The 22,932-nt window shown below is 39.5% G+C and overlaps 1 protein-coding gene across 6 annotated transcripts in view; it reads right to left on the bottom strand.

Moving 5' to 3' along the window:
- The window catches only part of CDKAL1 (CDK5 regulatory subunit associated protein 1 like 1), a 654,793-nt gene extending 636,034 nt beyond the window's left edge, over window positions 1–18,759 (bottom strand). Inside the window, exons 1-4 of one of the 6 annotated variants that reach the window (XM_033434817.1) lie at window positions 18,677–18,759; window positions 17,770–17,813; window positions 5,754–5,928; window positions 4,154–4,266 (exon numbers count right to left, since the gene is read on the bottom strand). In XM_033434817.1, coding sequence (XP_033290708.1) covers window positions 4,154–4,266; window positions 5,754–5,928; window positions 17,770–17,813; window positions 18,677–18,729 — 385 coding nt within the window. In that variant the 5' untranslated portion in view covers window positions 18,730–18,759. Of the gene's footprint in view, window positions 1–4,153; window positions 4,267–5,753; window positions 5,929–17,769; window positions 17,814–18,166; window positions 18,623–18,676 lie in introns of those variants that run through there. The other 5 variants (XM_049716364.1, XM_033434822.2, XM_033434819.2 and 2 more) reach the window with 5 other exon arrangements.
- Window positions 18,760–22,932: the final 4,173 nt, after the last annotated feature.

Below are 22,932 nucleotides of genomic sequence, written 5' to 3' on the forward strand. Positions count from 1 at the left end.
GAAAACTAGAATGTAGAAATCAGAAAAATCAGCATGTATCCTATTTTATGTCACAGTAATGAAGAGTCCCAACATATGAGTATCATACCACAATACTTGTTCATCAGATTTGGCCTCAAACGACCTGTGACCATTCAAACACTAAATATATTCTCAAGATATAAAGATCGCCACCAATGAGGACAATGAAAATAATTGACCAACACTCCAAAAGAAATAATCCAAAAACAATAACCAAGGCAGCATTATTTGTGGGGGAGGGGGTTAGTCTATAAAAATTGCTCACTTGAAGAACACACTCATGAAATGTTTGTGTTCAAATCATACTTCTGTAAAAAGCCACTGTACCTACCAGGACAGTTTAACTGCTTTCCATAATACTAATTTAATTCTATCATGCAAACAGGTATCTGAGTTTTAGAGAATGACATCATTTTTCCTCAGCAGGTTTCATTCTTTGAAATGAGAAGCAAGCAGGCATTATAAGTTATAAACCACCCTTTTCCTCAAAATAAAAAGGATTTGAAAGAGGCAACGAACAAGCATTTACTTCTCTAAGTCTCTGTGAGGTCTTACTATGGAGTAATTATATTCCTAGATTCACACAGTTAGAAAAGTAGCAATTTCAAGTATATATCTAATCTCTCTTTCTTCCCCAAATAGTAAAAATATCTACCATTGGTAACTGAGATTTCTGAATTTCTCTGTATACTGTTTTCAGTAACTTCTGTGTACATTATACATAATCTATTATATATCTCATTCTTATCAATTACAGAGTTAAACGAAAATATTTTTGGTCTACATGTGATTAATGAAATATTATAAACTATTAAGCAATAATAATTTTTATAAATTCCCATTATTCCACAATAACAAAAGAGACCACTGGCATAGGTATCCAGAAATCATTCATATATCTAACCTAAATGAAAGACCTGTAGAGATTTCCTTATTAAATATTTTAAGGAAGCTAATGTTTATATTTTCTGGGCCTATGGCATCTAGACAAGTAAGAAAGTGGTCCTACAGTCTACTGCATGCAAGCCAGACTAGAATTAAAACTGCTAAATTTCTGAAGTGGGTAAAATCACAGTATGTAAAATTAATACAAATACATATAAGTAATACAGGCATATAAAAGAAATAAACTACAGTAACAAGAAAAATAAATTTCACATTCAAGTGATTAAGGAACCAATTCCCCTTTTTACTATTCCCAAATAAGAAATGAAAATTAGGTTTGCATAACAAAGTTTAATATTCTTGTATAAACACATCAAGACTTATTTTACATAGAAGAGTACTGTTATAATACTAAAAACCTGCTAATAGGCTAAAATGAATTAACATGTGTTAGATATTAAATATCACCTAGGATAAGTCAAGCTCTGAATTTTTTTAATATTTAGGAAGTTATCTTAAAGGCTATTTTCTTAATTTTCAAACTGTACCATCAGAATGTATTAAGGTAAGTACAGGCTAAATTATACAAAAATTACTAATGAACACAGAGAAGTAATTCTAAAAGCAGATTGAGTGTTTTTACCTGTTTTAAGACTGATTTTGCTGTCTAAAGAATGAGTTATCAGGACTTCCCTGGCGGTGCAGTGGTTAAGAATCCGCCTGCCAATGCATGGGACACGGGTTCGAGCCCTGGTCCAGGAAGATCCCACATGCCATGGAGCAACTAAGCCCGTGCGCCACAACTACTGAGCCGGTGCTCTAGAGCCCATGAACCACAACTACTGAGCCCACGTGCCACAACTACTGAAGCCCGCGTGCCTAGAGCCCATGCTCCACAACAAAAGAAGCCACCGAAATAAGAAGCCTGCGCACCGCAAGGAAGAGCAGCCCCTGCTCACCTCAACTAGAGAAAGCCCGAGCGCAGCAACAACACCCCAACGCAACCCAAAATAAATAAATAAAAATAAATTTTTTAAAAAAAGAATGAGTTATCAAAAACAGAGTTAATGACATACAATTACTTACTTATTGAAGGAAACAATGCTATGAAAGGAATAACTTTCCAATCTGCCCTTCTCCTCACATCCATCTTGAAGCTAGGACAGGCCAACTACACATGCAAAGGCAATGTGCTATGTGATACAGACTAGTGGTCAAGAGCAATGTTTTGGAGCAACAGACTTTACCGCCCATGTGATTTAAAGTAAGAAACAACCTCTCCATTCTCACCTATATGAATGGATGCTAATATGTCCTTTTGTCACAAGGACTAAGCATGATAACACATATAAAGCATTGGGCCATTCACTGCCTCTCACAAAGCATTCGAATTATGTTCCCATTTATTGTACATACAACAAAAACAGATACAGATGTATGTGCCAGTTCATATACATATATATTCCCTAACTCTGTCCACTGAGAGAACCTCGAAGCACTGATACTTCACAGTAGCAATAAGCACAACTAGTGCCCAGATCTCTGGTCTGGTTCTACACACTATTCTCCTAATGAAAGGGGTCAGGATTCCTTGGAAAAGTGGTTGCTTCCAAGGCTGGGGAAGGGAAAATACAACACTAGAATATCTTGTGGTGCCAGAAAATAAGGAAGTGCTCAAAAAGGAATGGGGGCATGTTTGAAGGACACAGGAGCCAGTCTAAACAAGGTCCTATGGCCAAAGTTGGAACAATACAAGAAACAAAATAAATAGGGCTTCCCTGCCGGCGTAGTGGGTGAGAGTCCGCCTGCCGATGCAGGGGACATGGGTTCATGCCCCGGTCCGGGAAGATCCCACATGCCGCGGAGCAGCTGGGCCCGTGAGCCATGGCCGCTGAGCCTGTGCGTCCAGAGCCTGTGCTCCGCAACAGAAGAGGCCACAACGGTGAGAGGTCCGCGTATCGCAAAAAATAAATAAATAAATAAATAAATAAAAATAAATAATGATAGCTCTGAACTATAACCTATAGAATAAAATAAATATCCATGAGTTCATACTGATATCAACAAATAAAATGGGGAGGAAAGGACAGCCCTTCCTTACAGAAGACTCTGATTAATAAATGTGGAAGAAAAGAAGAAAATAGAAAATCACCACTAGGCAAATATCACAGTAATAACTTGCAGACAAGATCCACCAACAGATACTAAAATTATCGAATACTAAAATTACTAGGCAAGAGGTTGAGGAGACACAGGGTATTTATTAGTTACAATGAGAAAAATAGTAACTTTACTGTGGAGAAATCTGACAGACAAGGGGTAGTGTACTAACATCATGAAGCCCCCTGCCCGATGTGATGCACTGAGAAGGATATAATATCACTTCTGTGCTCTTCTTGCCAAAAATGCATAATTACCTTACTCTAATCTAAGGTAATCATAATTACCTTACTCTATCAGACAAACCCAAGGTGAGGGACATTCTACAAAATAATCGATTTTCTTTCAGACGTGTCAAAGTCATAAAAGATGAGAAAAAACTGAGCAACTGTCACAGATTGGAGGAGACTAAGGAGACATTACAAATAAACATAAGGTGAGATCCTAGATTGGATCCTGGAACATAAAAAGGATGTAAATAGGAAACCTGACAAAATTCAAACAAGATTTGTAGTTTAGATAATAGTATTGTGCTAACACTAATTTCCCAATTTATTAATTATTCTACAATTACGTTAGATATTAAGATTAGGGGACCCTGGATAAAGGACATATACAAACTCTCAATTTTACTACTTTCCTGAAAGTCCAAACTTATTTCAAAATAAAATTTTTTTTTAATATTATACACACACACACACACACAGAGTCATCCCTAAGTATGTTCAGGGGATTGGTTCCAGGACCTGCGGCAGAGACCAAAATCCGCATATCCTCAAGTGCCATAGCCAGTCCTCCATATCCGAGGGTTCCACATCCTAGGATTCAACCAACCACGGACTGTAAACATAACAGTGTATGTATTGAAAAAGGTCCCCGGATAAGTGGACCCACACAGCTCAAAGCTGTGTTGTTCAAGGGTCAACTGTAGTTATCTAGACAACATATATTAGGTATCATTTTGTTTTCCCTTAAAATCATCAAATTATGCTAAAATGTCCTTTAGTTGCTGAAGTTAGAAAAGATATCTCTAAAAAACTTATCTCTGAAAAATTTAATCAATAAAATACATTACAGATCTCATTACCTGTAATTTTATATCCATAAGCAGCTAGTTGTCCAGCCATATATTCTCCATCTGAATTATTATGAGAACAACCCCAAGTCCGTATCCAAATTTTCTGTATGCCTGGAATAGTGCTGTTAATGAATTAAAAAAAAAAGTCTCATTAAGGGATTTTTTAAATAAAAAGCACTAGGTAATTTCTGGGCCCATTATGCAAAAATACTCACTCACTGCAATCCATTCACAGGCTATTGATTAAATGCACCAACTTAATACATAATCTGCTGTTACACCAAAAATCTAAATACAAGATAAAATAACAGCACAGGATTCTAAGTTAAGACTCTGTACAAAAAATATCTTTTCTCTGAGTTGTATTTTAAATTCAATACTACTAAATATTACCACTAAGTTCAACTACTGGAAAGGTACAAACAAATAACAATAGCACAGAAAATGGTTCTAGCAGCAATGGCAAATAAAGTTAAATACATCTAAAGACTACTATATACTAGTTACAATCTTTATTTTATAACTTACAGATATAAATAACTGAATCAAAATGAAAATCTGTCACTCTACAGCACTATTCAAAGCATTCCATATATAAAAATACAGTTCTGAAAAATGTAATATTTTTACAAAGGAAATAAAAGGACTTTCAACTTGGATTGCCCTAATAATTAATAATTAAATAGACATTACCTTAACGACATGTTTAGGACAAACTTAATAAACTTCATTCATTAAAATATAAGCAAATTTTAAATTCATACATCTTATGAATCTGTTCCAAACAAAATAATCAAGTGTATTAAAACTCTCAACAATTTACTAGGTAAACAAATATAAGCATATTAAAACTATGTAACTGCATATTCCTTTCTGGCTACGTTGTATTAGAATTTCACTAGAGACCTAATATAACAGTGTAAACAGCACAATAATTTGTGCCCAATGCCTTTAGATGATCCACAAGTATTTGTAAATTTGCTAAGAAAAACCAAATGCCCAAACCACCACTATCTCATAAGAATCACAAATTCAATAAAATTTTTAATGTGGGAGTAACAATTACACACCAACTACTGTAACAGCAAAGACATCCAGCCAGGGGAGGGTGCAGGGGGGGAGCTATCTTTGTGCCAAATACTGTCCTAGGCCCTGCCTTTAAGAAACTTGCAATTTGACATCTTTTTCTTCTTTAGTCAATGACTTTGCTAAATTTAAAACCATTCAAAAAACAAAACAAAACAAAAAAACACTACACATTTCCTCTCAAAATTTCTAAGTTGTTTTTGTTTTGTTTTGTTTTGTTTTTTTGTGGTACGCGGGCCTCTCACTGCTGTGGCCTCTCCCGTTGCGGAGCACAGGCTCCGGACGCGCAGGCCCAGCGGCCATGGCTCACGGGCCAGCTGCTCCGCGGCATGTGGGATCCTCCCAGACCGGGGCACGAACCCGCGTCCCCTGCATCGGCAGGCGGAGCTCTCAACCACTGGGCCACCAGGGAAGCCCCTCAAAGGTTTTTTTAAAAGAGACATTACGTATATCATATACAGTAGTGCCAGCCTCTCCCCTGGTATGATACTGAATATAATTTCAAAAGAAAAGAAAAGCTTACCTATCACTTGGTGGACTGTTTTCGTCTTGCAAATATTTTTGGGTATTTCGCCTTCGCACCTTTGGAACAACGTGCTTTCTCGCAAAATGCCTATCTTGGGGCTTTGAATCTTCTTGTGACACAATATCTTCTATGTCATCCAGGAATGTATCACAGGATGCAGAAGGCATCTTCTCTATCACATAAAAAAGTTATAAATGATTCAAGCATATGAGTCCTTCAGAAAATCTGTTCAACATAACATCACCCGTGAAATATTCTCGCCAAACTTGAATCTAATAAAGCCTTTAGATTTTAACTTCAAGTTTACAGAAAATACAGGAGATACAGTAAAAGAAACACCAGATAAATCTTATTGATAGTGGGACATTCCAGGGTTCAACTGGAACTATTTCTTCAACAAATCAGTGTCATGGAGAAAAAAACAGGAAAGGAACTGTTCAAGATTAAAAGATACTTAGAAGATAATATGAACACACTTCATGCTCTTGATCAGGTCTTACTTTGTCCAAACAACTGTAAGACATTTTGGGAACAATTAGGGAAATCAGAATATGAACTGGGTATTAGATAGTATTTGGATATTGCTAAAAATCATTAAAGTATTGTCTTTATGTTTAAAATCTTATTTTTTAGAGATGCATACTGAATATGTAGAGGTAAATATTACGTCTGTAATTTATTTTAAAACAATAAAAAATATATTAAGACATGGGGAAACATTTACAACTCTTAAATCTAGGAAATAGACATGTTGGTGTTTATTATCCAATTCTACTTTCCTGAATGTTCAAATTTTTTATAACTAAGAAAAGAAAATGTGGACACTGCTTCCAGGAAGATGAAATAAACATATTTTCCCTATCCCTCCCACTAAGTACAATTAGAACTCCAGACATATATGTAAAGTAAACATAAGAACACTTTGAAAGATGGAGAGAAGGCAGACCGGCTAGGGACCTTGCAACCCAAGTTACACCACCATGGTGAGCTCCTTGGGTTTTGCTTTGCCTCCTATATCCCACACTTGGAGCTGAAGAAGCCAGCAACCCAGAAATGCCAACAGGTGCAGACAATAAAAGCCCTCAACAAAACAAAAGCCTGTTCTGTTGCCAAAGAACCAGAAAAGTGGCAGCCTAATAAGACACAAAACTTTTAGACAATAACCATTCCACTCCACACAAACACCAAAAAAACAGAAAACTGCAAAACACAATTCAGTGGAGGAAAGATAGCCTTTTCAATAATTTCTGCTCAAGCAACTGGACATTTATAGACAAATAAATGAACAACCACCTAAGTCTCACACCTTATACAAAACTTAATTCAAACAGATCCTGGACTAAAATGTAAAACAAAACTATAAACTTATAGAAAAAAATCGTAAGAGAAAGTCTTCTGGATCTAGAACTAAGTGAGTTGTTTTTAGACTTGACACCAAAAGCACCATCCATAAAAAGAAAAATTAACAAGCCCAGACATCACCAAAATTAAAGACTTTTACTCTGCAAAAGACCCTTTTGAGAGATGAGACGTCAAGCTGTAGACTGAGAAAAACATATTTGCAAACTACATATCTGACAAAGGACTAGTATCTAGAACTCAAAACAGAATAGTAAAAAAAAAGGAAAAAGAAAGAAAAGAAAAAAATTCAGTTAGAAAATAGACAAAAGACAAAGAGATATTTCACCTAAGAGGATATCCAGAGGGAAAAATAAGCACCTGAAAAGAGACTCAACATGACCAGCCATCTGAGAAATATAAACTAAAACCACAATGAGATAGCACCGCATAGCTATCACACTAAATGCTGGCAAGGATGTGGAGAAACTGGATCACTCGTATAGCCCTGGTGGGAATATAAAATGGTACAGCTGCTCTGGAAAACAGTTTGGCATTTTCTTTAACTAATCATGAAACTACAATGCAACCCAGCAACTGTACTTCTAAGTGTTTATCCAGGAGAAATATTAAGACAGTCACACAAAAACCTAAAATAAATATTTACAGCAGCTTTCTAAGAGCTGAAACTTGAAAACAACCCAGATGCCCTTCAACGGTTGAATGGTTAAGTAAACTGAGGCACATCCAATACCATGGAATACTACTCAGCAACAGAAAGGAATGAACTATTGACACATGTAACAACCTGGATGAATCGCCAGAGAATTCTGTTCAGTGAATAGAGCCAAGTGCAAAAGGTTACCTACTGTATGATTACATTTATATAACATACTTGAGAGGTCAGTGTGCGCGATCCTTGTGGTGACGGAAATGTTCTGCATCCTGACCACATCATGTCGATATCCAGGTTGTGATACGGTACATATTACAGTTTTGCAAGATGCTACCTTTGGGGGAGACCTGGGTAAAGTGTACAGCATCTCCACATAATTTTTATAACTAAGTAAATCTACAATTATGTTAAAATAAAATACTTAAGAAAAAAAGCTACCTGAAAGATGAAACGTGCAGGCGTAACTCAAAGATAACTGCAGGTTCAGCTCCAGACCACCACCATAAGGCGAATGTCATAATAAAGGGAGTCACATGAAGTTTTTGATTTTCCAGTGCACATAAAAGTTATGTTTACACTATACTGTAGTCTGTTAAGTGTGAAATAGCATTATATCTAAAAAAACTATGCATATGCCTTAATTTTAAAATACTTTGTTGCTAAAAAAAAGTTAACCACCATCCGAGCCTTCAGAGAATTATAATCTTTTTGCTGGTGGAGGGTCTTGCCTCCATGTTGATGGCTACTGACTGGTCAGGGTGGTAGCTGCTGAAGTGGGGTGGCTGTGGGAATTTCTTAAAATAAGAGAACAGTGACGTCTGCCTCATCAATTGACTCTTCCTTTCATGAACACTTTCTCTATAAGCATGCAATGCTGTTCGACAGCATCTTACCCACAGCAGAGCTTCTTTTGAAATTAAAGTCGATTCTCTCAAACCTTGCCTCTGCTTCATTAACTAAGTTTACGTAATATTCTAAATCCTTTGTTGTCATTTCAACAATCTTCACAGCATCTTCACCAGGAGTAGATTCCATCTCAAGAGATCACTTTCCTTGCTCATCCATCCACGTTTTACCATGAGAGCGCAGCAATTCAGTCACATTTTCAGACTCCACTTCTAATTCTAGTTCTCTTGCTAATTCCACCACATCCGCAGTTATCTCCTCCACGAAACCTTGAACGCCTCAAAGTCATCCATGAAAGTTGGAATCGACTTGTTCCAAACTCGTGTTAATGTTGAAATTTTGACCTCCTGCTATGAATCACAAATGTCCTCAATGGCCCCTAGAATGGTGAATCCTTTCCAGAAGGTTTTCAATTTACTTTGCCCAGATCCATCAGAGGAATCACCATCTATAGCAGCTTAGCCTTATAAAATATAGTTCTTCAATAGTAACACCTGAAAGTCAAAGTTACTACTTGACCCATGGGCTGCGGAATGGATGCTGTGTTGGCAGCATGAAAAACATTAATCTCTTTGTAGATCTCCATCAGAGCTCTTGGGTGACCAGGTGTACTGTCAATGAGCAGTTAATATTTTCAAAGGAATGTTTTTTCTAGGCAGTAGGTCTCAATAGTGGGCTTAAAGTATTCGGTAAACCATGTCATAAACAGATGTGCTGTCATCCAGGCTTTGTTGTTCCATTTATAGAGCACAGGCAGGGAAGATTTAGTATAATTCTTAAGGGCCCTAGGATTTCCGGGACGGGAAATGAGCACTGGCTTCAACTTATCATTATCAGCTGTATTCGCCCCTGACAAGAGAGTCAGTCTGTCCTTTGAAGTTCTGAAACCAGGCACTGAGCCACTGTAATTATCTTAGCTAGATCTTCTGGACCTTCTGGGTAACTTGCTGCAGCTTCTCCATCAGCACTTGCTTCTTCACCTTGCACTTTTATGTATGGAGACGGCTTCTTTCCTTAAATCTCATGAACCAGCCTCTGCTAGCTTCAAACGTTTCTTCTGTAGCTTCCTCACCTCTATCAGCCTGCACCGAATTGAAGAGAGTTAGGGCCTTGCTCAGGATTAGGCTTTGGCTTAAGGGAACGTTGCAGCTGGTTTGATCTTCTATCCACACCACTCAAACTTTCTCCATATCAGCAATAAGGCTGTTTTGCTTTTTTATCATCCATGTGTTCACTGGAGGATCTGTTTTAATATCCCTCAAGAACTCTTCCTTTACATTCGCAATTTGGCTAACTGGCACAAGAAGCCTAGCTTTCAGGCTATCTCGGCTTCCTCATTAAGCTTAATCACTTCTAGTTTATTTAAACTGAGAGACACGCAATTCTTCCTTTCACTTGGACACTTAGAGGCCACTGCCAGGTTATTAAATGGCCTGATTTCAGTACTGGTGAGTATCAGGGAATAAGGAGGCACGAGGAAAGGGGGAGAGATGGGGGAAGGGCCAGTTGGTTTAAGTAGGAGCGCACATTTACCAATAAAGTTCACTATCTCATACAGGCGTAGTTCAAGGCACCCCAAAACAATGACAAGAGTAACAAAGATAAATGATTACAGATCACCATAACAAATATAACAATAATGAAAGAGTTTGAAATACTGCGAGGATTACCAAAATGTGGCACAGAGACACAGAGTAAGTGCTGTCGGAAAAATGGCATCAACAGACATGCTGGATGCCAGGTTGCCACAAAGCTTCAATGTGTAAAAACAAAAAAAGGCAACATCTGCGAAGCACAGTAAAGCGAAGCACAAGAAAATGAGGTCTGCCGATACTTGAGGACACTTACTGGCAGACCTCCACTAATACTGTGTCCAGACAGGAAGCAAGGGCTTCACAGCATCATCTCATTAACCATTCACAACAACTCCAGGAGGTAGGTGGTGGTGTTATGCTCACTTTAAAGAGTAATCCAGGGAATTCCCTGGCTGTCCAGTGGTTAGGACTCCGCACTCTCACTGCCGAGGACCTGGGTTCCATCCCTGGTCGGGGAACTAAAATCCCATAAGCCATGGCACAGCCAAATAAAAAAAAAATGAAGAGTAATCTAAAACACAGAGAAGCTAACTCACCCAAAGCAGCTCAAAGACTCCACGGCAGACGAGCCTGAGCCCACGTGCTGTGCGAGACTCTACAGCCTACTTAATTACCCGGAACGACCGCTTTTCATCCGGGTCGCCTAAACCAGTGTTAAGGGTCCTACACTCTCCTCTGGTCTCGAGCCTTTCTGATGAATTTTCCTTCTCTTCATTTGTCAGATTCCCATCTTTCCATTAACAGAGCATTTCCAGCCAGGCTCATTTTGTGCCCTTGGCTGTAATGCACTCTTTACAAGTATGACAAACTAGGCCCTGTAAATCAGACAAATCTGTGTTCAAATCTCAGCTAGCTTTATATTGCTTAGAAGAACAAAAGATCAGAAATAGCCCAGATGGCTATCAGTCAAGAACTGTGTAAATGATAGTGAACACCCATACCACGTGGTCAGGGTAGGACTGTCTGTCACAGGCCTCCTCCTTCCCCAGATGCAGCCATGGCACATGAGCCCCATGTGCCAGAGTAATTCATCCTCTGGGCCACAATGATTGGTGCAGGTTTGGACATGACAAGCCGAGCCAACGAGAATCATCACGAGAACTTCTATGCCAGGGCTAACAGGAGAGCTGGCTTCTCTTTCACTGAAGTGACTAAGTTAGGAGGCTGTCAACTTGAGGATACTGGGGGCCATCTTGCCTGCCACAAAGCAGAAACCTACCCAAGGCAGGAAAGGCTTCTAAGAGCTGGAGAGACAACGAGCAACACTGACAGTATTTGAGCAACTGGGTCCAACCAATGCCTGCAGCCAGATGCAGCCCTGCCCTGCCCAGTCACGTGAGCTAATAAACTCCCTCTGTGGCTCAAATTCATTTGAGTTGGGGCTTCTGTTCTTGTGAACGAGAGCCCTGGACGACTCAGCAAACTATAGGTAAGGTGAAATGAACTAGGTTAGTCTTTCCCAAATTCGTTCTATTTATTGACTATCAGTGAAGACACAGTTCTGTGGTCAAATAAATTTGGGACAGTCTGCGTCTGGGAAGACAGACAGGCTCCCAGTACGCATTAGTAGAGCAAAGACTGGGAAGCGCTGCGGTGAAGAAACTTAAACTCGCTGATCTTAGGAGTTTTCTGAAAATTAATTCCTCACAGATCTCCTCTTCATGAGGCTGCAGACGGTACTGAAAACAGAAGGCCTGAATGAAGCCAACCCTCAGATCCCCTCCCACATTCTGTACACATGGATGACTTCATTCTCTTACTGGGAAATGGGTCTTTGCCCACATATCAATCTGTTACAGTGAATGAACTGCCCACCCCGCTTAGAGCAATCCCTCTACTCTGACCTGCTCCAGCACAGAATTCCAGCCATGCTTCCTCTTCTTGCATCATCACTAATTGTCTCTTTACTGAATCATTACTATCTGGGTATAAACATACTGTTATTTCTCCCATTTGAAAAACAGAAACCTTATCCGGACCCCACTTCCTCTACCTACTAACTCCACCACATTTCTCTCCTTTAAAAGAAAACTCCTGGGCTTCCCTGGTGGCGCAGTGGTTGAGAGTCCGCCTGCTGGTGCAGGGGACACGTGTTCGTGCCCCGGCCTGGGAGGATCCCACATGCCGCGCGGAGCGGCTGGGCCCGTGAGCCATGGCCACTGAGCCTGCACACGTCCGGAGCCTGGGTTCTGCAATGGGAGAGGCCACAAAAGTGAGAGGCCCACGTACCGCAAAAAAAAAAAAAAAAAGAAAAAGAAAGAAAGAAAGAAAAGAAAAGTCCTTGCAAGAACTGTCTCCAATCTCCCCCTCCCATTCTCTACTAAACCGGGCTTTCACCTCGACCACTCCACCAAAACTGCTGTCCTGATTTCAGTGACTCACAACAGTGTACACGGTGGTCAATTCTCAGCCATCTCGCCTGACCCAGTCTGCAGCATCTGACACTACGGTCCATGCATTCCCTCCTAAAGCGATCTTCTTCACTGGTTCCTGGAATCCCACACTCTGAGTTCTCCTCCTACCTGCCAACCACTCCCCAAGTCTCCTTTGCTGGTTCCTCCTCAACTCTCCAACTTCTCAAGGTCGGAATGCCCCCAGGGCTCCGTTACAGGACTTCTCTTCTCTAGTTAACAGACACAGCCTAGGTGGTCTAATCCAGTCCCAAGGCCTTGCAATACCAACTGTTTGCTTATATAACCAGCCCCAGTCCCCCCCTGAACTTCAGGCTCAGATGTCCAACCGCCTATTCAACACCCTGCTTGAATGTCTAATAGTTACTTCAGAATTAAAAGGTCAAAAACAAAACCCTTGATCCTCTCCCCACCTTACCCCACCTGCAACCAACAACATCACACCAGATCCTCCCAGAACTTTCCCCATCTCGCTTAAAGGCAATCCCAACCTTCCACCCACTCAGGCCAAAAATCCTGGATCCATCCCTGACTCGTCTCTTTCCTTCACCCTAAATCCACCCCACCAACAAAAGCCTGCTGGCTTGACCTTCCAAATATATTCAGAATCTACTTCTGACCGTACCCACCGTTACATTCTTGGTCCAAACCAACAGTAACTCTTGCCTGGATTACTGTAATAGTCACCCTGCTTCTACCCTTAATTCCCGAAGGACACTTGCAGCACGTAAGCCAGGGATCCCTTTAAAACCTAAATTCTTCTCAGGCTTCTGATCAAAACCTTCCCTTGGTATTCCATCTCAGAGTAAAAAGCCCCAGAGTAAAAACTGCTACAGAGTTCTACTAGGACATAATCAGCTTCCGGTTACCTCTGTGACCCCACTTCCTACCGCTCTCCCCTCTCACTCCACTCAGCCACACGGGCATCCTGGCTAGTTCACACCCACCAGGCACACACTCATCTCAAGGTCTTCGTCTTGCCTGGAATGCCTTCAAGCCCTTTGGGACTTTGTTCAAATGTCACCAGTGAGGTCTTCCTGAGCAACTCCCACCTCACCACATACACACGCCTCCTATCCGCCTTCCCTGCCTTGTTTCATTACCACAGCAGTTCACCACCTGCTTAGATACTACAGGGGAGTAAACTTGCCACCCCAAAATGTCTGCTTGCCACGCAGATTATTTTGAGCTGAAAACAATCAAGGACCAAAAGATTCAGGAAGAAACTCTGACCTTCCCTGTAAATGCCTAAAAGAGTGTAAACAGAGCACCTGTTCCAGGAAGGGAGTAATCACCACAGATAACTAGAGTATGAACTACGTGTGCAGACAGGGAGGAACCTAGCAAAGTCTGTTTGTTAAAATTCCTCTGTTACCAAACATTTGCTTTTCCACGGCATGGCAACTGCCTTCCTCCCCTCTGAGGTCCCAAACCACCACCCCAAGATCCTCTTTTGTCTTTAGCTGAAGACAGAAGGGTTTAAGGCAACGGTTTCAACCACTTGGGAGAGTTACTGTTTGCCTGGGTCTCTCCCACATATGCATGTTATTAAACTTTCATTTGATTAGCCTCCTGTTAATCTGTCAGTTTAATTCTAGACCAGCCAGAAGAACCTAGAAGGGTAGAGGAAAATTTCTTCCTCCATGAAAATATCTTCATTATTTTGTTCACTATCTCTTTCTAGTAGGATATACACTCCCAGGGGGATGGGGGGGGCAGGGGGAGGTAAAGGCTTTTGGGTGCTTTGCTCACTGCTTTATCCCAGGTGGTGCCTAGAACTGTCTAGCACACTGCAGCTTCTCAATAAATACTTTTTACTGTACACTACCCGGTCTAACAAAATATGCCCCCTCTGCTACCTCCCACTCTGCCCCAACTATAATAATCTTTCAGACATTCTCTGAGCAGGCCAAACTAGCTTCTGACTCAGGGCCTTCACACTTGCTCTTCCTCGGCCTTGAATATCATCCCCAGATATTCGTATGCCTTGCTGCCTACTTCTCTACTCAAATGACACCTTGGAGAGGCCTTTTCCTAGTCACCCTATCTAAAATAAGCGCACTGATTAGGCATCCCACACATTCTCACCGGCCTCTAACCCCCTTTATGCTTCACTTTTCTTCATAACACTTACCTACCTGACTCCAGGTAGGTATATAAGTGCATCCGTCTTCCTCACTACAGTGTAAGCGCCATAAGAACAAGGGTGTCATCTCTTTTTCACCACTGTATCTACAACACCTGTAACAATGCCTAGCACACAGCAGGCGCAGAATATCTGTTGAATGAATGGATAAATAAACACTTGCTTAAGCTGAATTTAGCTAGCCTTTCTGTAACATAGGAGGAAATTCTTACAGTAGGTGAGAAGGTGAAATAAATACCCAACCCCTACGGCTTCTTCCATAAACTATGACTCTATGAAATAACAAAGTTAAGTGAGAAAGGCTAAGACCAGGTAGTGCCTTTCAGTGTTACTGAAGAACTACTGAAGGATTATAAATTGAATGACATATATTAATTTTTTTTAATTACACAATATTTACATCCCATACACAATTGCTTATGGATCCACTGAAGGGAAACAGTATGGAAGAAGAGAGATGAGAGGGGTCCACCGCAGTAGACATACAATATCAGAGTTAGGGAAGCAAGGAACACTGCTAAGCCTCCTATTTTACAGAACTGAAGTCCAGAGGAGCTAAAAGATTTGTCCACTGATAGAGCTAAAATTAGAACCTAGGCCCTCTCTCAACACCAAGCTCTCCCCACATGGCTCTGCCTCATTGGCAAGGCACAAATAATACAAGAGTCTAAGGTAACCCTAAGAAAGAAAAACATTCCAGAAAAAAATGGGCAAAGGCAAAACCAGCAACACTTAAGAAATGCAAATAGCCGTTAAGCATAGGAAAGAATGCTCAAACACATTAAGGGCATGTGTTTAAACAAGGAGTTATTTTCCATCTACCCCACTGATAACAAAGACTGACAAACACCCAACTGTTAGCAGAAAGCATGGTAAAACTGACATACCCTTTCTGAAGGGCAATCTGGCAATACATATCGAACTTTAACACATATATCCTTTTGCCCAGCAATTCCATTCCAGAAATTCACTCTAGGGAGACAAAAGAGACAAATATATAATGCAGAGGTTCCTAAACCTGGCTGCATATAATAAGCACCTGAACAAACTCACTCATCACTATTAATCAGCTTAAGTTCTTACTGCCAACGAACTGGTAAATGGAATTGTTAGCCTTCAGAAATTATTAACTAAGTGAATAATAATGAAAGTTTGAGAATAAAAGGAAAACAAGATAGTAGTTAAATGGAACAACAGGATCGTAGAAAGTTTCTTCTCAAAGGTAGAGGAAATCAAGTTTAATAAAGGAAATAAAAACAGTAAGTGAAAAAAGGAGATATTGAAAATGATGAAGAGAGAATAATATAGAGTGCTGGTTACTTACAGAGGTGATTTATTAGGAGACCTTTAGAACAGCAAATACCCAGGCCCCATTCTCCAGAGAGGAATTTAAGGATGGGAAGGTAAAACCTGCCCAGGTGATTCCACTATACACCTCTGATTGAGAACCACTGTTCTCCTACAGCAAAGGTTCTCAGTCTTGAGTGTTCATTATAGTCACCTGAGGAGCTATGGAAAATTACCGACAACTGAGCCCTTCGCTAGTTGAACCAATCGCTAGAACGGAGCCTGGACATCAATATTTTTTAAAACTTTCCAGTAATTCTCATATGCGTTGCCACAGTTGTGAACCAAAGTCCTACACCAGTAGTTTTCACAGTGCGGTTCCCACACCAGCACAATTAGGGTCACTGGGGAACTTGTTAGAAATGAGAAGTCTGGGGTCCCACCCAAAATCTACTGAACCAGATACTCTGAGTAAAGCTCAGCAATCTTTAACACACCCTCCAGGTGACTGTGATGTGCACTACAGTTTGAGAATCACTGTCCTAGAGTTATTCTTTCACAAAAATCATCCAGAATGCTTGTCAAAAATGTATTACCTGGTCAGCTGATTTTCAACAAGGGTGCCAAGAAAATTCAATGGGGAGAAGAGTAGTGTTTTCAACAAATGGTGCTGGGACAACCGGATAGCCACATGCAAAGAATGAAGCTGGATTCCTACTTCACATCACATACAAAAATTAACTCAAATTGATTGCAGACCTAAATTTAAGAACTAATGCTATAAAACTCTTAGAAGATAAGATAGGTGTAAATGTTCATGACATTAGATTAAGCACTGGTTTCTTAGTTATGACACCAAAAGAATAAGCAACAAAAGAGAAAACAGACTGGACTTACATGTAAGACTTTCATATTTAAGACTTTCACGCTTCAAAGGACACTATCAAGAAAGTGAAAAGAGAGCTCATACAATTGAAGAAAATATTTGCAAATCAAATGTCTGATAAAGGTCTGGTATCAGAATACATATATAACACTTACAACTCAACAACAGAAAAATAACCCAATGAAAAAAGGATTTGAACAGACATTTCTCCAAAGAAGATATACAAACGACCAATAACATGATGAGATGTCAACATCATTAGCTATCAAGAAAATACAAATCAAAATCACAATGAGACACCACTTCACACACACTAGGATGGCTAGAATAAAAAAGACAGAGAACAACAATGTTGATGAGGTTGTGCATTAGCTCACCCAGAGAAAGAGAACAGAATTTCTTTTAATTGGAAAGAGGACAGGACCAAGTCTTAAGGAACTCCATGTTTACCTGCCATACGGAAGAGAACCAGCCTATAATGGAGATCAAGAAGAAGCCACTAGAGAAGAAGAAAATCAGTGGGTCACAAAAGGAAAAGGAAGCGAGCATGTGAAAGAGGTGGACACGGTCAGCGCTGCTCAATGCAGGTAATGCAAAGTTAAGTAAAATGAATGAAAACGTTTCTTGGATTTAGTGATAGGGAGATCTTGGCGTTTCCAGATAATGATGGTGGCAAAATCACTAAGAAATTAAAATTAGGCTACCTTTCTGCACGTTATAATATGTAACACGTCACTCCAACATAAAAGGCTTAAAATAAATGAGTACCTTGATTATTCGCAATTAGTCTCAAATCTTCTTGAAAGATGAGTCTGGAAAATGAAAACTGATTAGAAAAAGCAAGCTCGCAATAACTTCACAAAACCACGGTAAGGGCTCTTTAAAACTACCTAAAAGGGATTAAACTCCATAAAAGGCTACTTTATACATCAGGATTAATGATGTTCCATATTACTCCCAATTTCTTTCTGATTAGGCCAGGTGTGTTAACATCTGCCACATTTGCTATGACTGAGATCCAGCGTCTGGCCGTAGTTAATAAATACTATCCAGCCCTACAACACGTCTGCGTGATTCAAGTAATACCGAGAACTACAAAACAGAAATATGGCAATTAATATGGCAAAACAGAAATATGGCAACAGAAAGTAAGTATCCACATCACCTGACACACGAAAGACACGTATCGTCCCGAGATTCAGAAAGAGGTTTTATCAGTAAACAAGAAAAAAAGTGAAAAATCGAGACACCTAATCTTCAGACCAACTTCAGTTTAAATTTCTGAGATACAGCTCTGTGAAAGCTAGGTAACTGTGAAAGCCTTGTCCCGTCCCACAAACTCACTAACGCAGAAAGTGGTAAAACGAATGAAGTTAGATTTGACAATACGCAACGAGTTCCCTTAAATACCCCTTACAGCCCTGCAGCACATAAGGCCAAAGACCCGTCCTCGCTTCTGGCAGCGCTACCTGCCTCCCAATTCCCCCAGCTCAGCTGCTAAGTTCCCTTTTAACTGCGAAACAAACCAGCAAACCTCCCGAGAAAGACTAAAACTGGGGAAACAAGGCTCCGCCGTAAAAGGAACTCTGGCCAAACTCTGCCCCACACTGATCCACCCGCCACCCTTACCCAGCAGTCACAAAACAACAAGCCAGCCAAAAGTAAGAGAACCTACACGCCACTCTCCGGAAACTGCAGCGACTTTAGATGGAGCTCGCCATGACACATACGTCCCGCCACGCTTTTTTACGCATGCTCGCAGACGGTGGCCCAGAGAGATCAAATTACTGGAAGTGCGCGTTCAGGTTCAACTTGGTTTAGTAATGATTTCATTTAACGATTCCTTTGGTTGCCAGAACGAAAATAATACCTTCAAGACCTCGAGTTCTTAGAATCATTTAATAGCTAACTTCTCCTGAGCTCTTACTACGTGTCAAGTACTGTGTTCAGAGCTTTCCATAAACATTATCTCCTCATTTATTATTATACTTATTTTACAAAAGAGGAAACTGGGAGTTTGATTACGTGCCCAAAGTGATTCTGGTAGTAGTGACTGTCCTCTGTGCTAAACCCAACTCTGCCGGACTCCCAGAGAATCTGCTCTTTTCATTACATTTTACCAGCTTCCTCGACCTTTTGTGAAAAGAAGTCATATTAAAGAAAATGGAGAAGGGTAAAAAGATAACAGTTGGATTAAACTTAATATAGATCATTTAACACCAAGCAAGGTTTTTTGTTGTTTTTTGTTTGTTGGTTGGTTGGTTTTAATGCTTAGAAGACAGTCTAGGAGCAGCAGTTTAGCAGAGAAAGACAACTTTCATGGAGTATATACAGATTCTGACCTGGTTACCTTACATGAGTTATCTCACCTTATTATTCTTTACCCCAGACACTAACCTTGTTTACCAGAAAAGCATTTCCACTTTAGAAAGTGAAGACAATAGCCATGAAAGGAAGTAGAAATTATGCGTGACTCTGGGTTTCACAGTGATTTGGGGCAATTGACTTATTTTGTAAATGACTTTCCTAGTGCATTTCCCTCTAGCTAAAATGGCGCGCTTTGCTCATCCAAAAAAAAAAAATCTGAACTATGACCTAAGGTCCACAGCAGTCTTCACGCAGCTGAATTAGAATTGTGTGTTTATGTTGCCCCATCTCTTTCACTAGACCAAAAGTAGGCCCTTCTTCTTGGTGGTCATCCCACTGCCTAGCTCATAACGTTCTTCTTGGTGGTTATCCCACTGCCTAGCTCATAATCTTGCACTTAATAGCCTCTCAATAAACATGTTGAATCAATGAATGATTGTACCCCTTCTCCCCAAGATCTGGTTAAGTTCAAACAAATTTCATTGAGTGCATACCATATGATATGCACTTGCTGGATGCTGGCGCTAGAAAAGAAGAAAGACACTCCCTACCACCCTTTCAGGCTACTGCAAGGATACAGCTTCAGTAGAGAATAGCAATCCCTATGGAAGATGAACGCAAGAGGCCTGTGGAGCACAACAGAGAGATCAGGACTTCCCCCAGGGGTGAAGTGAGGGAAATGGACAAAGGTATTCTACACTGGGGAGACAGTGAGGGCCAATGCATGGGGGCCTGAAACTATAAACTATTGTACATTATAAAAGCAAAAAAGAGTAAAGTTGGATGATAGCAGAGAAGGCTGGAAAGGAAAGTGCAGGGATCAGATTAAGGTGAGCCTTGTTTGCTAAAATAAAGACATTAGACCTAATCCTGGATGTATTGGGTAGCAAGAAAATGTCTGAGCAGAATATTCTCTCAGGAGGATGGGTTTGAGGACAACATTTCACACATGAAAAAAACAGTGAAAAGCCTAAATCAAGTTGTTGGCTGTGAGCAATGGGAAAATGAAAAGGGAGGACAGAAGAGACTGAGGAGGTAAAATCAGCAGGACTTAGAGACTGATAGGTGTAGATGAGGATACAAGGAAGTTTCCAAGTTTGGAGATAAAGCAACTGACACCAATACTTCTTTGGTGAAATCTGTCTCTTTAGGCAGTTTTAATCTGAATTATTTGAAAAGCCAGTGACACTACCTCTAGGAATTTAACTTATGGAAATGCTCACAGTTATACAAAATGACATATGTGCCAGATTATCCTTTGAAAGATTGCTTGCAATAGCAAAAGACTGAAAACTCTCTCTGGCTTCTCAGTAGAGAATTGGTTAAATATCTTTATGGTGTCTACAGCTCCTGAAAAAGAAAAAGGTTGCATTTAATGCACTATCTATTCTTAAGTGGAAAACGAAATTTGCAACATAGTGCATAGAGTGTATGACTATAGTTATAACTACAGTTTTAGACATGTATAAAATCTGTGGCAGAATATATAAATAATTGGTAATGGAGTCATGTCTCTGGGAAAAGGAACTGAGTGGCTAAAGGAAGATTTGCTTTTCCCTGTATATCATTTTGTACCTTTTATTTCTGGACCATGAAGATGTATTATTTATTCAAAAAATAAGTGGATGCATTTTATAAATAAAATGACATTTGATAATTTATAATTTAGTGGTTTATCTGTTACACTGTGATATTTTCTTTCATATGAATATTTAAATTTTAAATCTTTTTATTATAAGATATACATAACATAAAATTTACCATTTTAACTGTTTTTAAGTGTACAGTTCAGTAGCACTGAGTACATTCACATTTTTGTGCAGCCATCCATCTCCAGAACACTTGCATCGCCCCAAACTTAAACTCTCAACCTGTTAAACAGTAAGTCCCTAATCCCCCTTTCCCCAGCCCCTGATGACCACCATTCTACTTTCTGTCTGTATGAATCTGACTACTATAGGTTCCTCATATAAAGGGAATCATACAGTATTTGTCCTTTTGTTACTGGCTTAATTCACTTAGTATAATGTCTTTGAGGTTCATCCATGTTGTAGCATGTCAAATATCCTTTCTTTTTAAGGCTAAATGATATTCCATGGTATGTATATACCACATTTTGTTTACAAATTTTAAATATTTATGCCTTGTTTCTCAAATTAGATTGTAAACTTCATAAGAATAGACGCTCCATATTGTTATTGTTTTTTCAGCCAACAATATAATATTAAATGCTTTATAAATGTTGGTGGTAGACAAACCAATTCGTGTATACAAAGACATGCTAAAAATGCAAGTGAATCTATAAAATAATAGTAAAACCTAACATTTTTTGAGAACTTATATGTGTGTGCCAGTGACCATCCTAAGCCCTCTATGTGAATTATCAAATGTTTTCATCACAATGACTCTGTAAGTAATCCTATAAATTAGGAGTATTATTATTATCCTCATTATCCCCTTTTTACAGAGGAGAAAACTGAAGCTCAAACAGTCTGACTTCAGGGACTTTTTTTTTTTTTTACTCTATACTTCAGAAGAAAGAAACGGTATACTTTCATTAAAAATGTGAAATTTCAAATAAAGAAAAACATTGGAGAGAAAAAAGAAAAGAATGATAAGGGAAATGTGCAATAAAATCTATAAACCTTCAGAGTAATTAACTCAATCTTTTAATATTCTTTACAGTGAAAATCGAAGAGAAAATGTGGGCAATAATGAAGTTAGAGAATTCTTACCATCTCAGCCACTAATCAAGAAAGAATAAAATAAAGTTATAAAAATTTAGGAGCACAGGGACTTCCCTGGTGGCGCAGTGGTTAAGAATCCACCTGCCAGTGCAGGGGACACAGGTTCAAGCCCTGGTCCGGGAAGATCCCACATGCCACAGAGCAACTAAACCTGTGCTCCACAACTACTGAGCCTTTGTGCCACAACTACTGAAGCCCGTGTGCCCTAGAGCCTGTGCTCTGCAACAACAGAAGCCACCACAATGAGAAGCCTGCGCACCAAAACAAAGAACAGCCCCTGCTCGCCGCAACTAGAGAAAGCCTGCACGCAGCAATGAAGAACAAACGCAAAAATAAAAACCAAAAAATTAATTAATTAATTTAAAAAGAATTTAAGAGTACATATCTTATTTTTGTTTTTTTTTGTTTTTAGGAGCACATATTTTAGATTTAGCTTATGATTTGAGTAATTAGCTAATGTACTTATAAATTTGTTCCAATCTGTATCTTTTTATGATAAATAAATCATGCATTTAATTCACTCTTGAAAAATGATAGTAAGTGTATATGAAATTTTCTGTGTAGAATATTAGGTAAGTTTAGTAGAATGAAATTTAAAATGGATTAATCTATTATATATGAGATGAGAAAAGTATGTGTTCTCAATTTCTAAAGTTCAGCAGGTCAACATGTATTATGCAAATATATTATTATTTATGTTAGCTTCCCACCGCATGTGGTGGAAAGCTAACTGGAATTTCTTAATTACAAAAGGATGAGGGGGCACATGAAAATTAATGCTAGACCCAGGGATTTTTATTGGATCTGATAAATTGTC

The sequence above is a fragment of the Orcinus orca genome, chromosome 10 (assembly GCF_937001465.1).
Source record: "Orcinus orca chromosome 10, mOrcOrc1.1, whole genome shotgun sequence".
Lineage (NCBI taxonomy): Eukaryota > Metazoa > Chordata > Mammalia > Artiodactyla > Delphinidae > Orcinus > Orcinus orca.